Source organism: Nicotiana tomentosiformis, chromosome 1 (genome assembly GCF_000390325.3).
Source record: "Nicotiana tomentosiformis chromosome 1, ASM39032v3, whole genome shotgun sequence".
Taxonomy (NCBI): Eukaryota; Viridiplantae; Streptophyta; class Magnoliopsida; order Solanales; family Solanaceae; genus Nicotiana; species Nicotiana tomentosiformis.
This window is the reverse complement of record NC_090812.1, coordinates 114765211-114785225: the sequence shown is the minus strand read 5'-3', so window position 1 is coordinate 114785225 and position 20015 is coordinate 114765211. Positions and strand designations below refer to the sequence as shown.

General features: G+C 37.4%; 2 protein-coding genes across 4 annotated transcripts; both read right to left on the bottom strand.

Moving 5' to 3' along the window:
• Positions 1-90: 90 nt before the first annotated feature.
• Positions 91-1461, bottom strand: LOC117279355 (uncharacterized). Its single transcript, XM_033658841.2, has 3 exons — positions 1228-1461; positions 770-870; positions 91-560 (listed from the first exon to the last, which is right to left on the bottom strand). Exons 1-3 carry the CDS (start codon positions 1379-1381, stop codon positions 321-323), a joined length of 495 nt encoding a protein of 164 aa, XP_033514732.1. The 5' UTR covers positions 1382-1461; the 3' UTR covers positions 91-320.
• Positions 1462-1571: 110 nt separating this feature from the next.
• Positions 1572-17792, bottom strand: LOC104106936 (uncharacterized). 3 transcript variants are annotated; one of them, XM_070190065.1, is made up of 10 exons: positions 17376-17792; positions 13987-14104; positions 13798-13872; positions 12795-12881; positions 6211-6267; positions 5198-5290; positions 2457-2529; positions 2282-2357; positions 2032-2122; positions 1572-1946 (listed from the first exon to the last, which is right to left on the bottom strand). In XM_070190065.1, exons 2-10 carry the CDS (start codon positions 14035-14037, stop codon positions 1929-1931), a joined length of 621 nt encoding a protein of 206 aa, XP_070046166.1. In that variant the 5' UTR covers positions 14038-14104; positions 17376-17792; the 3' UTR covers positions 1572-1928. The 3 variants fall into 3 exon arrangements, with proteins under 3 accessions (XP_070046166.1, XP_009613891.1, XP_070046170.1); XM_009615596.4 differs by having other exon boundaries at positions 1572-1928; positions 17376-17791; XM_070190069.1 differs by lacking the exons at positions 13798-13872; positions 13987-14104; positions 17376-17792 and adding an exon at positions 13080-13435 and having other exon boundaries at positions 1572-1928.
• Positions 17793-20015: the final 2223 nt, after the last annotated feature.

Sequence of the window (20015 nt, the reverse complement as noted above, 5' to 3'; positions counted from 1 at the left end):
GCTTCGCATAGTTAATGATTAGACCACACCAGCAAACCCTATCAACAAGAGATATGAAGTGGTATGAAATACCCAACAAGAATGAATCGATAGTAGGAGTACTGAATTACATTTTATTACTAGGAGAGGAAAATATGAGCTGAGGACAATACACTCTGTTAAGTGAAAGCTTTCTCATCCTATAGAAATTATAAAATGCTGCTTGAGATATTTTCTTCTCACCTGGGGAAATTGTGAACTACAACTAGCTGAATATAGATATCTGCATACACATGGGTTGATAGTTGGAGTTGCCACAAAAGACAAAGTAGTTTTGCTTTTCATATCAAAATCAAGAATACTGTCTTGTTTTGGTCAAATAATGAACTTCCGAGATAGACGGAAAGCATGCAATTTCCAGGACCACTTTCAAACGAGGTTTTGTTAATCTTAAGACTCCATGGAATTTTGAGCAACATGTAGCTGCTTATCTCATTATCCAGTGCATACATTATGCAGTCTGAAGTAACAACCATCTCCATTGTGCATATTATATATATCTGTGTTATAAATCTGTATTGCTGTAATAAACAATTAAACCATTAAACTTTCTGAAATATATAAACAAAACAGAAAGTTAGTAATACTTGTTTAACGAAATAAATTCTGGAAAAACAGTATAAGAATAAATCGAGCCCACTGAATACACAGTGTGTCCTTACAAAATTATATCCCTCAAGTACCTGAGGTGCTTGAATATATCCTCTCATGATAGAACGATTTAACTCACCAGAGTGTTGGTACCAAAAACGCCGGTGAACAGCGAACCACTCGAAGGCTGGTACCAAAAACGCCGGTGAACAGCGAACCACTCGAAGTCTGTAAAACACACTGAAATTTTTGTGCAGAAGAAAAAGATCAGAAAATTTCATAAGGAAAGATTCTGGGATTCAAAGTATATTTATAAAGTTGCTGGCATTGTTTCTGAAAAGGTTTGCAACCTTTCAGAAACAGCCATGGCTGTTGGAACAGGTTGTTTGAAATATTGCTGATCGGACCGGGTCACGGGTTATTTCGAATTGAATTTTTCATTAATTATTTAATTAATTAATTAAATAATTGAAAAAAATTTATTCAAAAAGATTAATCAATCAATCTTTGACCGAAGTCGAGCCGAGCAACGACGGCGCGAGGCTTGACTTCTTCTTAACTCTTTAAAAGCTAGAAGAAGAGCAATTATATATATACCATCAAAAGCCTTTTTCTTCCTCCAATATGGGACAATGTCACTTTGCCAAGGAGGGGGGAACTCAAATATTTCATTTTCCCTCCATTTCTCATTCACCCTCTTTAAGCTACACAAGCTTAAAATTCCAACAATCTGAACATAAGGTGCAAACATACCGATGATTATTGATGATGATGATGATGATGATGATAGGATGTCAGAACACACAAGTGGTAGGATATGAGAAATCGTTACAACCTATATAAGGAAATGGAGCGACCCATGTAGATATATCTCGTGAAAAGGAATAATTCATATTGCAAAACTGAGCAGTCATATAATTTCAAGTTATATATATGTTGGATGATATGAAGAAATGATTGGTATTGGTATATGAAGAACAAATACAACCACAGACAGACAGTCGTCTTTAAACATCGAAATATACTCATATAAGTTACACCCTTTGGCTATTATACTCTCACTGGAATCACATTAACAAGCAGTGCAGTTACATGAGTGAAGAATTGGATGGACGCAACCCATATAACACATTATACATGAATTCATTTGGCTACATGGTCAAAGTGCTGAATTGAGTTCAATTTACTCTATCAAGCAGCCTCTCCACCATGATCTTTTGCTGCACTGGAGTCAAGGACTCAGAGTTCATTATTGCATTTGCAACAAGAATGATTGTGGATTGGTGCTCAGCATTTACCTATAGCACAACAAATGTCTAAATTGAAAAAGGAAGCACTAATTGACAATTTGAAAGAAATGAACCTGACCAACCGCAACAAAAAAGAGAACTAATTTCATACCCACACACGGCCATTTAAACCAACAGCTATCTCAAAAGCTAGCTTCTTTCCAAGACCCTCAAGAACTGGACATGTTGGTGAACTCAGCAACCTAAGAAGAAAATACAAAAAGGATGAACATGTAGCTTAAGCCTGAATAGCATGTAACAAGACCTTCAACCTTTTTCTTGTCTCTTTTCTGATCAGCAAGTTTACAGTATAACCTGAGAAAAGATATGTGTTGTAAGTTAAAGCCAAAACAGAATCTTACATCCGTGATAAACCAGTTGACGATTCAAACATATAGCCACCCTTGATATGGCCAAACTCGGCAGCTTTTCCAGAAGCTGTAGTGAATAAGATAATTATTTGAAAATTAGGAATAAAAGCAGATAGATTATGAAATACAAAAACTCCTGTTGCAAATTAATTAGGAAGGCACCAACCATCCATGCAAGATAACTCAGGGTTCATTCCAGTGTTGGCCTTGACTACACGGGCATAAATTAGAGTACCTACCTGAAAGAAAAACTATTAAGATAAATCCTATGGTTTATTCGAATTTAATATGGGGACATGACATTAATTGGTGTTCCAGTAGGCAAATAGTCCTTTTCTTTAATTAGTACAATATCGATTTATTGTTGAAAGAAAGAAAGTCATTTTATTGCACAATAGCAATAAGATGGTGCTGTCATGTTTACAAGCAAAAACTCAGCCTGACAATGATACATGAAAAGCTCTATACTGGATAACTTTCTTTTGTTGTGGAATAATAGTTAGTTCACCTATCAAGTTGTTTTTATTTCCCTTTTCTTATTTTTAGCTCACTGGAGCAATTTCAACCTTTAAGTACATAAACAAATTGGACCAAATCTAATTCATGGTTCTGATCAGACAAACTCACATAAAAATTTCATGTCATATAACTTTCTTTCATGCGATCGAGATTTAATCTAATCATCATTTTTTTGTCCAGGTAATCACAAACTTTACATTGAGGTTAAAAGGTAAATCCAAAATCCAGTGTTATTAAAAAGTAAATCAGCGCTTGAATTTGACATCTTTTGAATTTGACGTCAAGAGAGAGAGAGAGAGAGAGAGAGAGGGAGGGAGAGAGAGAGGGGGACAGAATAAAGGATAAACAGAATTGAGTACTGGGATTCCTCTCCATATATGCTTGAGCATTCTCTCTATGGCTTTTGTCTTGTTCCTTTTCTCTGGTTTGCAATGGCTAAGACTCTACTATCTTTGCTTTTCCCTTGGGTTATTTCCTTATTGTTTTTCTTCGTCAAGATGAGTTTTTGTTCTTTTTCTTCTTTGTGCAAGTCGTCTTCTGCAAATTATCCTTTGAGCTTCTTTTCTGCTTCTTCATTCATTCTTCTTTTCTTGTTTATTCTCTATTTCATTTCTATTCTACACTTCCCGGCTAATAATCTCAGAAATCAACTCATTTTTCCAACTGAAGATTTTTGAAAGGATAGCTATAGAACTGTAGAACCAAGACAGAATACGCGAGGTTGGAGGTTTGGAGACAGACCTTGGAATCTAAAGGTTTCAAACTGAGTAGAACCAAAACAGAATACTTGGAGTGCAAATTCAGTGACGGGACCCATGATGCAGACGTAGAGGTTAAGCTTGATGCTCAAGTTATCCCCAAGAGAGCGAGTTTTAAGTATCTCGGGTCTATTATCCAGGGTAACGGGGTCATTGACGAAGATGTCGCGCATCGCATCGGAGCGGGATGGATGAAGTGGAGGCTCGCTTCCGGTGTTTTGTGTGATAGGAATGTGCCGCTAAAACTTTAAGGGTAAGTTTTATCGAGTGGTGGTTCGACCGGCTATGCTGTATGGGGCTGAGTGTTGGCCAGTCAAGAACTCCCACGTGCAGAAGATGAGAGTGGCAGAGATGAGGATGTTGAGATGGATGTGTGGGTGTACCAGGAGAGACAGGATTAAGAATGAAGCTATCCAGGACAGAGTGGGAGTAGCTTCCGTGGAGGACAAGATGTGGGAGTCAAGGCTAAGATGATTCGGACATGTTAAGAGAAGAAGCATTGATACTCTTGTCAGGAGGTGTGAGAGGTTGCCCATGGAGAGTTTGAAAAGAGGTCGAGGTAGGCCTAAGAAGTACCGGGGAGAGGTGATTAGGCAGGACATGGCGCTGCTTCAGCTCACTGAGGACATGACCCTTGATAAGAGGGTGTGGAGGTCGAGGATTAAGGTAGAAGGTTAGTGGGTAGTTTATAGTTGTTCACCGATAGTCTTAGTAGCATGCATATTTCTTCATATTCTTAGATTTTTATTACGTTATGTGGTTTTGTTCGCCTCAGGTATTGTATTTTCCTGTTGCTATTATTGGGTACTACTTATCCTTTATCTCTCCCTTTTTCTTTTCTCTTCCATTTTTCTTCCTTCCTTGCCCTTCCTGAGCCGAGGGTCTATTGGAAACATACTCTCTACCTGCATTAGGTAGGGGTAAGGTCTGCGTACAGACTACCCTCCCCAGACCCCACCTGTTGGGATCAAACTGGGTTAGTTGTTGTTGTTATAGCTGTAGAACTGTACATGTTTTATCCAGGCATATTGGATGTGAATACCATATAAAGCTATCTATACAAGTGAACAAGTAATGTGAAGGCCAGTTACTAAGAGGCACTCGCATAAAATTTATGAGTTAAGTAGTCGAGTAATTTGTTTGCCACCATGGAGGAAAGCACTGCTCTCAAAGGCATTTGGCACAATATCTCCTTTTACATTCAATAAAAACACCTATAACGCCACAATATCAGCATGACTGCTACTCACTTAAAGGCGGGGTGAGGGTATTAAATTACACTGCTATCAATGAACTAATGTGATCTCTTCTAATTCAAGTGGCAACATCAAGCAATTCTTGAACTAGCAACCAGCAATTATTAAAAAATTAACTTTTCAACTAAAGGAAAGTCAAGCTTGCCCCATTCGGAAGTAGCCTTCTAATTCATCTATCTCGTTAAACACTAAAGCTGTCATTCAATTTCAAATGATCAAGATTCATAAAGTGAAAAATTGCAATCAGATAAAAGTGCAAGAAGCATCTCCATTTGAATTATTAAATACTTGCACAATTACTTATCATAAAAAAGAAAATCAGAGGAGAAAAGAACAAAGAATATGAGCAAATATCATGGAACTTAGGATTGCACCTCAAATTTGGGTATGTTTCTCCTAGTCCCTCCTTCAAATGCTAGCACGGGCAAGAATGCCATCATTGGCCCTTTTATGTCCACAAAAAAGTTCTGCCAGAAAACTCAAAAGTGAATTTGAAGTGTACAAAGAAAATTCATAGATCTTAATGATCAATGTAAAGTTTGTCCAGGTAATGACTTCATGAAAATGACAGGAAAATAGACAAAACGACAGGAAATCTCTCATCAAAAGTACTAGCAAATAGAGGAGAAATTTTTTGGACCAACCTTTTACCTCAATGAAAGTAATTTTGTATGGTCAATTATCAACATATACTCCCCATGACAGTAATATGAATGTAATTTTACATGGTCAATGATCAATACACTCCAAAGAAAAACTTTTTCCCCAGCAGACTTGGATCATTACCCTTCCCTTTTTGCGCAACATCCGCTGATGTGTCCTTAGTGGTGGTTTAGAACCTAAAACCCTACAGTTGGCTTCAACAAAACTTTAACAAATTACACTAAATATCCAAAAACACATCATAAACCTCCTCAAATATTAGGGGCAAAATTCATGCACTGGTTGCACATACTACACAAGCAAAAAATCCAATGCAGCTGGAAGCTCCTAGTCAAAGCATCAATTATACAAAGCAAACAGAAGACAGGTAAATAGTTCCCCAGAAACAAAGGCAACTCGTCAAAAAGATAATGATATTAATATATGGTTATTACTTATCGGAAAAAAAGGAATATGAGGACCTTGACTTCTGAACTCATTTAAAAGAAAAGGATAGTGGAATGCTGAAAAAGAATAGTTCATAAATGCAGATAGTATTCAAGAACTTAGAAGTGTAGCCGCTACAGAGTTCACGCTGCAGTAAGTAGAATTAAGGACACAGCTAGGACCGAAGTAATTATAACTATTCAAAAGAAATCAAAAATAAGGAACTCACAATAAGCAGAGATATTACTTGCAAATAAGAAGAATAAGCAGCAGTTTTAAAATAATTAAAAATGCTTACATCCGCTCTTGTGTCCACCACAATTCCAAGAACACTGTCCCCCACGGAAGGTATATACTGTAAATATATTACAGTGGATCAGCAAATGAAAGAAAGTTCAACTCGATTAGAAGAGAGCATCCTAATCTACTTTCTCAAGAAAAAGAGATCATCCTAATCTAAAGTCAAAAACAAATGAAGACGGTCAAAACTACAGTAGAAATCAAGTATCACTGATGGAATCATTTAGTACTATGGCTCCCTTTTCAGTCCATGGTTCAACACAATATGTTTAACTTTGTAATTTCATTATTTTCCCGAGTTAAATGAGTACAAGAAAAACCACAAAAGACTCGGATAATTCTGAATTGGATAATCTTGTTTATCTCTCAGATATAGTAATATTAACGGACTTGTGCAAATAGTTGTTTTTTTAATGAAATAAGGTGTTTCATTAGCAAAAGGCATCAAGGAGATACAAATTACAAAAGTAATGAAATGCAGAAAAGAAAAAAAGAAATTTATATATATATATAAATTATAGCTCCCTTTACGGTGTCAGTCTAAGACCAAGGAGACAAAGTCCAAAAATTGGTCAGTGCTAATTAGAGGAGCTAACTTAGTCTAACAAAAAAGATTGAGTAGGAAAATAGCTTTGAAAGTGTGATTTGGAGTTGAGATTCCATCGAAACAACTTCTATTCCTTTCATTCCATAAACACCAAAAAATAGCACCAAGGATCATCAACCAAATTTTTTTTATGGTCTTGTCAACTCTCCATAAACTCCAGCTCAGGTGAGCCTCTTTCATCTTCTGTGGCAAGACACAATTCAGGCCGAAAATGCAGAGGAACACATTCCAAAAGGTCAGAAGCCACAGGGCAGTGCAAAAACAGGTGGTTGACAGTTTCTGCATCTCCCCGACATAGATAACACTCGTTGACCAACTGGAAACCTCTTCTGTTGAGGTTGTTTTGAGAGTTAAGCAGGCCTCATTGAGGACAATCCAGTTGTGGCAAATGACTTTGATAGGTAGTTTGGTCTTCCATATTAACTTCCAGGGCCATGCATCTAGCACCTGGTTCTGGGAACCAATATGCCTGTAGCATTCTTTTACTGTGAAGGTCCCCTTATTCCCCCAACAGATGGTATCTTGTTGGCTCACATCAATATTGTACCCCTCCACTTTTGATAGCATATCAAATAGGCTATCAATTTCCTAGTCTTGCACTGCTCTTCTAAATTGAACATCCCAGTTGCTACCATTTCTGTTTTGAGCTATAGAGGAATTCTGGTAGACAGTAATCTGATATAGGCTAGGATACTCATCCTAGTTTCCAGAATCTTATGTGAACCCCATTGCCTGGTTTGAAATGGATGTACTGGAAGAAGTCATTCTCCAATTTACTGATGTACTTCCAAGGACACACACCATAAGGTGCATTAGAACTTTTAGTGCTCCAGTTATCTCTTTTCCCATGCTTGGCAGTGATCATTTTCTTCCATAGGCTTGATTCTCCCGTGCCATATCTCCAAAGCCACTTCATTAGTAGGCATTTATTGTGGGTTGCTAGATCTCTAACTCCCAATCCTCCACTGCATTTTGGCTGAGTGACTTTATCCCACTTTATCATATGAAACTTGTGGGTGTTCTTATTACCCTAGGAAGTTTCTCCTGAATCTGTCCAATTGCTTTAGTACTTTCTTTGGAATGGGAAACAGTTACAAGTAGTACGTTGGTATGCTGTCAAGCACACTGCTGATGAGGGGTAATCTGCCACCCATGGATATATATTGAAGCTGCCAGGAGGTTAGTCTCTTCTCAAATTTTTCAATGATCCCATTCCATACCTCATAGTTTTTGAACTTAGCACCTAGTGGTAGGCCCAAGTATAATGTAGGCAGAGTCTCAATACTGCAACTCATAATGCCTGCCAGCTCCTCTACATTTGGCACCTGATTGATAGGGTAAATTATACTTTTCAGCACATTGACATGTAACCCTGACAAAGCTTCAAAGAGGAGAAGAGTTAGGTTTAGGTACATAACTTGTGACTTATCTGCCTCACAGAAGATCAAAGTGTCATCAGCATATAACAAGTGAGAAACCGTAACTGAGTTCCCAATATTGGAGCCTACTTTGAATCCCTTAATCCACTGCATTTCTCCGGCTTTTTCCAACATCTTGCTTAGCCCCTCCATGGCTAAAATGAACAGGAAAGGGGAAAGTGGGTCTCCCTTCATGATCCCTTTTTTAGGGAAGAAGAAGCCCATTGGTTCCATGTTGACTAAAACTGAGTATTTGACTGTAGAGATGCTGAATTTGATCCACCTTAACCATTTGTCTTCAAATCCCATCTTCCTCAGTATAGAGATTAGATAGGACTTGTTGAGTTGGTCAAAAGCCTGTCCAGCTTGCACATAATACCAGGATCCCCAGTTTTAATCCTCTAATCTAGAGCTTCATTAGCTATAAGTGTTGCATATGTGATTTGTCTATGTTTGATGAAGGCATTCTGATGACTAGACACAAGTATACCAATAACCTTTTTCAACTTTTCTACTAGCAGCTTGGCCACAATCTTATAAACATTTCCACTAAGGCTTATTGGCATATAGTCTTTGAGCTTAATTGCCCCTTTCTTTTTAGGGATCAAGGCAATGAAAGAAGCATTGCATGACCTCACCATGTAACATTGCTGATGGAAATGATTGAGAGCCCACGTCACCTCTGGTTTCATAAATTCCCAGGATTTTTGGGAAAAAGCCATACATCACCTCTGGTTTCTTAAATTCCCAGGATATTTGAAAAAAAACCATTGTGAAGCCATCTGAACCTGGAGCTTTATCTGGGGCACATGAAAGAATAACATTATGCACTTTTCTTCCTCAAAGGTTTTTTCTAGCATCTCCGTGTCATCCCCTGAAAGTGTAGCAACTTCGTCAAAGTTAGTTGTTGGTCTCCATCCCTCATTCTCTGTGTACGGGTTCTGATAAAAACTCAAAATCTCTTCTTTGATTTTTGCCTTGTCTTCTATTAATTCATCATCCACCTGGAGCTTGTCGATAGTGTTGAATCTTCCGTGAGAGTTAGCAATTGATTGGAAGTACTTTGTGTTCCTGTCACTCTCTTTTAACCATTGACACCTTGATTTTTGTCTCCAAGATGTTTCTTCAGCTTTGGCTAGTTCCTCCAACTCCCTTAAACTCCAGATTTTCTGCTTCTCAAATTGTATTGGGATTCTATTTTCTGTGATATGTTCTAATCCAGCAAGTTCTTCCGGTGCTCTGTTTCTCCTGACTTCCAGGTTACCAAAGATTTCCTTGTTCCAGTTGGAGATGTCCTTTTTCATATTCCTCATTTTCTGAGCGAGTATGAAATCAGGACTACCCCATATAATGTAACTTTGTCACCACCCTTTCAACATATCTATGAACCCTTCTTGTTGTAACCACATGTTTTCAAACTTGAAATAGGAGTGTATAGAGTCCCATTCTCCACACTCCAACAACAATGGTCTATGGTCTGAAATTGGTCTTGGAAGAGCCAGTTGTTTGATTGCTTTGAAGCTCTCTTCCCACTATGTAGAAACAAGAAATCTGTCTATCATGGATGCATGTAGAATGTCTTCTCCCCTTTTCCAGGTGTATTGTACCCCATGTAGAGGTAGATCAATTAATTGAAGCTCCAAAATAGTTTCTATAAAGTTCCTAATAGTTGTGGATCTACATACATTAAAGTCCACTCCAATCACCCATTTCCAGCCATAAATCTTCCCTCTCAGAATTGGTATGTGGGCCATACACTCCGGTAAAAGACCACCTAAAATCCGCATGCATGCTTTCAAGCATACAAGTTTGGGTAGTTGCCTTGACGAGAGTCGGTGCATTTCCACAATCGTTTACCCCATCGGATGATAATGCCACCTCTAGTACCACAAGCTTTTAACTCTACCCATCCAGCCTACATGTTCCCCCAAATATGATGAATGAAACTAGTTGGAATGTTTTCCATTTTGGTTTCCTATAGACACAATATATCTGCCCTCCATTTTTCGGACTAGTGATGCTAAAGTGTTCTCTTTTTCCTACCATTAAGACCATGTATGTTCCAACTTAAGATTTTAACTTTCATCTTGATACAATCTTGCAATACATGCCCCTTTTGCTACTACACTCATCATAGTTAATCTCACTAATTAAATTTTGCACCTCAATTTCCCCTTTCTTCTTCCCTTTTTTATTCGTTGTGGCAGATGGCCCTCTTTTCTGAATTTGAGCTTGCCGGTTCTGATCCATCCTCAAGATTAAATCCAAGATTTCATGTTCGAACCCAACTGCATTAATCCCAAAAGCTTTGCATGCTTTACCCATAACCAAATTTGTCCATCTGGAAGTATCTATTGTGTTGGGATGTTGAACTACTTGTGATTGCAGGAGATTCTCCTCATGCCAGGGGAGGTAGAGTGGCTCACCGTAGGAATCAGTGTCTGGGCAAACAAGAGCTGTCGAGGCAGCATCTGACCAATTTAGACGATTTAAAAGACTCGTGAGATTGTTTACAAAAGTTTCTATCATCTGCTTCGTCGTCAACTTCAGTGTCGTTGATGGGCATGTGAAGATGATTCTGTTCTAGTTCCATGGATGTGAGTTTTCTATGAGTTGTCTTTTGGCAAAGTTTTGATGATATTTGGAGAGTTGTTGCTATGAGTTTGGGGGCCAGGGTCTTTTACTCTCCATACTGATTGGGCCTTCCTTGATTTGCCATTTGCTTGGGCCTTCTGACTTGGGGCTCTGAAATAACAGGACTGAGTTTCTATCAACTTCAGTGTCGTTGATGGGCATGTGAAGATGATTCTGTTCTAGTTCCGTGGATGTGAGTTTTCTATGAGTTGTCTTTTGGCAAAGTTTTGATGATATTTGGAGAGTTGTTGCTATGAGTTTGGGGGCTAGGGTCTTTTACTCTCCATACTGATTGGGCCTTCCTTGATTTGCCCTTTGTTTGGGCCTTCTGACTTGGGGTTTTGAAATAACAAGACTGAGTTTCTATTAGGCCCAAATATGCAGAGCTTTTAACTCCTGAGCAGCTTGCTTGATTGGGCCTTGTCAGAGGATATTTTTTATCAGCCCTAGTGTCCATATAACTTGGAGTGGGACCAGATAAATTTAAATTAAAGTTATCTTATGCCACCCCACAATACCCGAGACGTTCCTTGGTCTATTCTCCCCTGCATCTCCAGCACTTCTCCCCTGTAACTGGACTCTAGTTGGAAATGGCGTACGTGTGGAAGCAACTTCCTTTAAAATCGAGATCTCAAACCTCCAATCCTCCACATCAAGCTCGATTTTATCTGGGCATTTGTTCCTGCTAGCATTGACACATATTCTTGCCCAGAAATAGTGGCTACGATGCTTTGTGCCTTCATCAATTCCGACGAAACCACCACAAAGATCACCAATAGTAAGGTTCAAGTGACCACGCGTGGATGGGAATACCAAAAGCCTTGACCCATTTGTATTCTGATCATCCCAAATCAGTTCCTGCCACCGGTGACCACCACTCAAGAGATAGACGACGACCATTCCAAAACCATTCACCAACATGTATTCTCATCGCTTCTTGTCTTGAAGGAAACTCAAATAGAAACTGGTTGTGAGAGAGGCGTGACTAATACCAGCACAAATATTCCACTTATTCAAGTCGGCTACTTTTGTTGTGATGTTTCCCACATTTCCTGCCTTCGTTGCTGAGATCTCCGGCCACTGAGTGATCTTTGTTGTATTAACATATGATCTTATCTGAGGAGCATAAGCCTGCTTGTATCTCTTTGTGGGCAGTTCCTCCAGAAAATGTAATATCTAATTAGCAATGTCACCTCATCCCCCATTGTAAACTGATTCGGGAATAATTACTGTTTTTTTCCTATCACATGTCCAAGTTTCTATTCTGATGAATCTGCCATATGGGCTAAAATTTAGAAACACTATGTATGTGTATGCTTGTGACTTCCATCCCCATCGCCTGTAATGATCCCCTGCACTTCTTGATGCTTGCCTGAAAGCTCCACACACTCGACGAAGGTTCTCCTCGTCTAATCTGATTTTGGCCGAGAATCGCATGCCGCTTTCAATTAAAACGAACCACCATTCAACTGAATCGATCAGCTCAAAAGATTTTATCACCTGCAATGAAGAAAGTCTTGTTTTCCATGTGAACCCAGTGAAGAACAGAGTGATATTAACAAGAAAAGTCGTCGGAACATGGTTCAAGTAGAGAGGGAGGGAGGGCTCATTTCCCAAGAGAGAAATTTTTTGCAAATAGTTGATTTAAGAGATTAAATTTTGTAGATCCACGCACATTGGCTTAGAAACATTATATGAAATTTTCATTTTAGCAAAAGAGCAACTTATATACTACAACTATTTAGACTATAGTACGACCTCAAAGCTGATGAGTTACATCAATTTAAAAAATTCGACCTAAACAGTGAATAAGTGCTACATTATGTTACTTCGTACTCATCCGCTTTGTGTTTCCCTAAGGGTTGGCACCAAAGGGATTTCTCGTCAGCAAAAAAAATTCTAGAAAAATAGCACTGCACTTACTCTTTTGTGTGAGCTTTCAATCCAGTATTTGTTTGGCTTTGAAAACCTCAAAGTACCAGCTTTGACCACAGTTATAGCGTCATGGTCCTGCCAAAGCGGCAAAAATATGTATAGAAGATTAGAGATATTTATCTTAACAACAGTTAGAAAATCTAAGATACTGATGTATTGCCTCATTGTATTTTGAGCATACTAAAAGTAGGATAGAAATTTCTCAAGTATCAATATTCAAACCATAACTCAAATAATGCTAAATCGATTACTATCATCCACAAAGAAAAATGCCATATATACAGGAAATGTCCCAGAACGGTGGGGGAAGCAACCACAAGTTGGAGATCTCACAGGATCAGTGTCTAGCTTGAATATGTTGCCTATGTATCTCTTTTTGGTACATATGGAATGAAAGAAATAGAAGATTTTCCCAAAATAGCAAGAACGGTATCTTCCAATTTGAGTTTGTGGTGTAAAGTCAAGTATATAAATGATCCAGAATCACTGACAGATTTGGCGGACACCCTGAATTTGAGAAGAACTAAAGCATTATAAATGTACATAGTTTTTAGCATTTGGTTGCATTGAGTAGTGATCCCAATTTGCTGAAGGAAAAAATGGTAAAAGTGATGTATAAAGTATAAATGGAACCTTTTTTATATGTATTTTTTTGTGCAAGGAGATAATAAATCATGTTCTCTAGGCAGTTGGGCAAACTTTAGATGACTCTTGTTGATACAAATTGAGTCATATACACAATTTGAACATATTCTTCAAACAACCTTGATGTTATATTAATGAAATTGTTCGAGTTATATAAAAGGGAACCATATGCAGGGAAAATGGTGGAAGAAAATTAGTTCTTTTACTCATTGCTAGTAAGTGTTGAACAAAATACCAAAATGTATCAAAATCCATGTGCCACAGCATGGAGAGTTCAGAAAGTCATAGTAGCTACACTAAAAATAATCAAAGCATCCATATGAAATTAACCCTACTGAAACAAAACCTGTTGGAGACCGCCACCCAGCTTAATGGTTTGGTCAGTCAACTTAGAAAGATCCAAAATCACATCACCCGGAACCTGATTAAAATCAAAAATACAATATTTTTTGCATTAGATATACATGCGTGAATTTCAATATATTGGCACATAAAAAGGAAGAAAAAAATAAGTGGGGGAAAAGAGGGTACTTACTACAGGTTTATCAATAAAGGTTGAGCGAGTAGGTAATGGCTTTGAAGCCATTGTCTTTCTTGGTTTTAACTCTGTTACAGAGGGAAGTGTAAAACTTACGGCTGTGTACTCAGAGAGCCTGTTGTAGGAGAAGAAAAGGAAACGACGTAAGAGAAGAAGTATATTCCTTGTTTTCCCTTCCTTTTTGAGTCGTTAAAAGGCGATAAAAATGTTATTTGAAAAATCATCGGGTTTTTTACAACGAATATATAAATTTTATGTTAAATATTTATGTTCAAATTTACACCAAAAATTAAATAATTAGACCCTCATGACATATAACTAGTAATACTTTTTTCAGAGAGAAAGAAGAAAACAAATGGAGCTATTTTTTAAGGTGTATGATCGCGAACCACAATGTCGGTGTACGCATAAAATTGATTACTGACAGTTGGATGAATGAGGAGATGACACGTGGAGCTAAAAAGAGGTAGCATGTAAGTCAGCAAGTAGTTGATACCGGTTGCAAGCATGTGACCGGTGTTGGGTGAATTCCGAAGACAGGGTAACCGATAGCAAAGATTTGAAGAATTGATATCGAATAGCATTCAATAAACAGTTGTTACATAGAATATCTGCATTTATAGCCAACTGTTATGCAGCCATCAATGACGGTTTTATTCTTATTCAAGAGGAGCTTGATTTGGGGATCTTGTCTCCCTAAATATAGCTATAAATAGGAGAATTAGTACCCATTGTAGGAAAAAATATATATTATGTACACAAAAGCTTGAATCAGCTCTCATTCTATAACATTATTCTTCTACCTTGATCTTAATATTGTTCTTACTTTTGATACTGGAGAAGCTAAAATTCGTAGCCAGGCTTGTATTTCCTTTAAGTTCATTTTATAATCTTATTTATGTTCTTATTTATTTCATATCTAGGTCAAATTAATTCATGTGTTTATAAATCGCGTTACAAATCCAGTTGTACCATTTTACGGGTAAACAGTTTAGCGCCTACCGTGGGACATAGACAACTGTGTAATTGATTTGATCCATTCATCTATTACTAACAAATTTTGATTCCTTTCTTAGCAAAAGAAAAATTAGATATGGCAGCTAACAATGTCAATAATTCCTATAATGTTGGAGCTCACAATGAACGTGAAGATGTGTTTCAATGTGATGATTCAACCAGCGAAACCCGCAATGCAGGAGATGAAACAACTCCAGTTCGCGAAAGTCAAAATCCTCGACATGTGAGAAGTCCAGCTCCTAATGATGCGGATGATGAACACGTTGAAACGGTCAAAATCTTGAGAGCAACAAACGACAATTATGGATCACATCTCAAGACTGTCACGCCTCGTTTTTCCCACACAACCCTATTACGAGGTTGAGTTAGAAGAGTTTTTCCAATTGAAGTGACGTTTTGAAAAGGGATTATTTATTATTTGGAGTCGCCGCTTGGAATTGAGTTTTGGTGTTCCAGGTCACCTTTTTATTTGAATCCATCATCAAACGGAAGATTTGACACCTTATTTATAGTCAACGAAAACAGAAGACTGAGTAAGAAATTCTGTTGACCAAGAGTAAGGTGTGAGGCACCCCTCGAGTCACATAGTTCTAGCACGGTCGCTTTTATTGACTAATGTAAGGCTTAAATCAGTTTTTGGCTATTCTTATATTTTATTGGTTATTTTGACCTAGATGCGGTATGCACACAAGGTATTTCTTAGAAATTAGATGTTAAACCAAGGTACGGAATGTACACACGGTTAAAACATAATTATTTTAAACTTAAAGGTATCGAGATGTGGGAATGCGCACATAATCCTTTTACTATTTAAGCATATCAATCCAAAGTTCAGGTATGAACACTGTCACAACTACTTTTTTCAGAAGAATAGGGAATTTTTCAATTAAAGTGACATTTTTCGAAATGGGATTATTTAATTCATTCAGTGTCTCCACTTGGGATAATTGTTATGATGTCCCAAGTCAACAGTTTATTTTAAAATCTCAAATCGAGAAAATCATGACTCCATTTTATAGTCCGCGCACACAGAAGACCAGGTAAGGAATTCTGTTAAACCCGGGAGAAGGTGTGAGGCACTCCCGAGTTCCGTGGTTTTAGCACGGTCGCTCAACTATTAATAATTGGCCTAACTATATGATTTATTACATGTTTAAAACCTATTGTGCATTTTTAACTTTCTAACCACTTTTAATTATTTGTTGCTTTTGGGATTCATGGAATTTATTTAAATAAGTCACAATGTAGCGCACTCGTTTGTTTTCGTACATATTGCGAATCACGCCACGTGAAACGCACCCGCGATTTACAACATGTTTATTTTTATTAGTATTTGAAGTTGAGGTCAAGTCACGTGAAACGCACAATTGAGTTGGGATTTACGTATCGTGACCATGCCACGGAAACCGTACCCATGGCCACGATGATTTATTAATCGCACCTAAAGCAAACAACGGTGTTCAAGAAATGTTCATATTCCTTAGTCTTGTAAAGTCATTGGTTATGAAAAAAAAGTATGGATAAGGTATATAACGTTTGAGATGGATCCAAAGCCAATTGATAAGAACATTATTGGGATAAAGCGTCGGTTAATAAGTTTACACTTGAGGATTGCGAATCTGGAAAGCCATTATCTTAACTTAGTTTGTTCAAATGCTTTATGAAATCTTTACTAGCTTACATGCCTTATATTTTTACAAAACCAACTATATTGTTCAATAACTGGACGGCAATGTTATAGCTCAATAAATAAAAGTAAATGATCAAGCGATGAGCTTCTATCAGTTTAAGCATTCATAATTTGCACGAATAGCCATCCAAACAACTATACTGTCGATTATAGATTACCTCGCTAAAATTACAACATTCATACTCCACTGAAGAATACAGCTTTGGCTAACATTCACTATGATCTCAATTCTAACTGATGTCTAATAGCTACAAACCCCTAACAGCACTGCCCAACAGAGATAAAACTTCACTCAGGTCTTAAAATGTAAATCAGACCAACCCGTGGCCAGATCTGCAATTATGCAATTATTGACCTCTGAATCCCTTATTTTGATCATCATTAGACTAGCTATCAGGTGATTGCCAAACATTCATCAAGAGGAAAACAGTAAAAGGGAAACTATCATTAAGATATTTTAAGTTACTTTAGTGCTCATATACCAATCCATTATGAACCCCGAATCAAACAGATATTTACACTTTCAATTCATATAAATTACCTAGAATATCATCATCCAAATAATCTATGGAAGTATAGAATTGGCATGCGACATATTCAAATTTGAACAAGCAAAACTCAACAACATTGTGAACTTTATTTAACCAAGCTGTATTACAAAGTTGAAATCGAACAGTACCTTAAGACGAAAGTGAATCTTAATGCAGAAGATAGCAAGTGATATGAAGCTCAGACTTTAGCTAGAAATTTTGAATTGCAGAAACCTTTCTCAGCTGCTCATGAATTTTCAATTTTTTTCCAGATTTTTTAGCTAAACAGAGCAACATGAACATTTTCCGGTACAGAAACAGTAACAAACAGCCACAAAATGCGAGATTCACACAACCTTTTATAGATCCAAGGAAGAGGAAATAGAACTTTGAAAATTCAGTAATCAATTACTCCCCAAATCTTGTTCGAAATCCCAGTTTTCTATGTGTGTGTATCCATGAATCCAAGAGAGAGGTGAGAATTGTGTGTATTTCCAGATGAGAGTGAAGTCCCTCCCTATTGCGAGAGAATCCGAGAGGTGGGGGTGGCAGCTCAGTCCTTTTTTTGTAAAGGGGAAGATAGGGTTTTTTTAAGAGGGGGGAGGGTCCGGTTGGAGGTGAAGATTGGGCTGGGTCGGACTTTCAGATGGACTGGTGATTTAAAGCAAATGGGCCATTCAGAGCTGGCCCAGTCCGTTTTTGAAGCTTAAAAGGCACCTCTTCCTTTCTTTCTCTCTTTTTCCTTGATTTTTAAATCCTAAGCAAATTAAATAAAATCCTAAATTAGATCATAACTTAATCTACCTTGCAAAATTAACCTTACTTATTTTCCATTAACTTAACACTAATTAATTTAAACTAAAAGCTAAAATATAAACATGATTAGGGTATTTTGTGATTTTCATTTATTAATTATGCAATTAATATGTGATTAAATCCTAAAAATACAATTAAAATCTAAAATGCTATGCAATGAAGAATTGAACATTTTTATGGTATTTTATATGGTTTTAAAATGCATAAAAATGAAACTAAATGCAAACAAACAATTAAAAAGAAATCCATTAAAAATTCTATAAAAGTCAAAACAATTAGAAAAAATATATTTTTTGTGGATTTTCTGGGAGTATTTTTTGCGGGCAAAAATTACGTGCTCACAGCTACCCCTCTTTTTATCGAAAACATGAAGAGTTTTTGGGCAAAGATAAAGCGAGCAATTTTTGCATGTTTGACACTCCATTCGAAAGCATTTTGAAAAAGTTTGACTGAACCTTGCTTCGGAGGTTGCCTACATATCCTTGGCTATAAAGGAATCAGGTCAGTATAGTTCTGAGAATTTTGGTAGCTGGGACTACTGTGAGTTAATTGTTGTTGTTGTTGTTGCTGCTTGCTGAACTCTAACGTACACCAAAATCAAAATGAAAAGAAACTAAACAAAACTATCAACTATGAGTTACAAGATTCCTTTATATAAGTCTTTTGAAGCTTGATCTTGAGTCTTAGCTGGTTCTTCACACAGATTCTGATCTGAATCTTGATGCTTGCTAGCTGCAGTCAAAACGGGAAATGCAATGCTCGTGACTTTAGTCATGTCTTGAGTAGTCCATATCCTATCACCTGCTTCTGCATTTTGGATTCACTTCTTTTCTTTTCTTTTCTTTTTCTTTATTTTGGTTCGACACTTCTTCTTTTGGTTATCTCAAACCCCGTGCCTCGAGGTAAAACCTGCTCAGATACCAAAACAAACAAAAATTTTCTGCCCCAGTTTTCACTAGGAAAATTTCGTGAGTTATTTGTAACAGAACTCTATACTACTTCATTATTGAAAGCAATAAAATGTCGGGATAGGTGTGCCACGGGAAAACATGATTCTTCGAAATGGTGTATCCTTCATTTAAGATCAACTCAACTAGGCAGTGGAGATCCTATGTTGAAAAAATGATTAGGGAGTGGAGACCCTATGTCTAAAATAAAATCAACTAGGGAGTGAAAATCCTATGTTGGGAAAGAGACTAGGGAGTGGAGATCTTATGCCTGAAAATAAAATCAACTAGGAAGTGGAGACCCTATGTTAGAAAAAAGACTAGGGAGTGAAGACCATGTCTCTAAAATTAACATCAACTAGGGAGTGAAGACTTTATGTTGGAAAAACAGACTAGTGAGTGGAGACCTTATGTCTAAAATAAACATCAACTAGGGAGTGGAGACCCTACATTGGAAAAGCAGACTAGGGAGTGGAGGCCCTGTATTGGAAAAGAGATTAGTGAGTGGAGACCCTATGTCTAAAATAAAATCAACTAGAGATTGGAGACCCTATATTGGAAAAGGAGACTAGGGAGTGGAGACCTTATGTCTAAAATAACATCAACTAGAGAGTGCAGACCTTATGTATAAAATAACATCAACTAGAGAGTGCAGACCCTATGTTGGAAAAGGAGACTATGGAGTGGAGACCCTATGTCTAAAATAACATCAATTAGGGAGTGGAGACCCTATGTAGGAAAATAAACTAGGGAGTGGTGACCTTATGTCTAAAATAAAATCAACTAGGGATTAGAGATCATATGATGGAAAAGGAGACTAGGGAGTGGATACCCTATGTCTAAAATAATATTAACTAGGGAGTGGAGACCCTATGTTGGAAAAGAAACTAGGGAGTGGAGACCCTATGTCTAAAATAACATCAAATAAGGAGTGGATACCCTATGTTGAAAAATGCAGTTAGGGATTGGAGACCCTATACTACTATGATTTTGAATTTTCTTTATTTTCTTTCTTCTTTAAGAGAA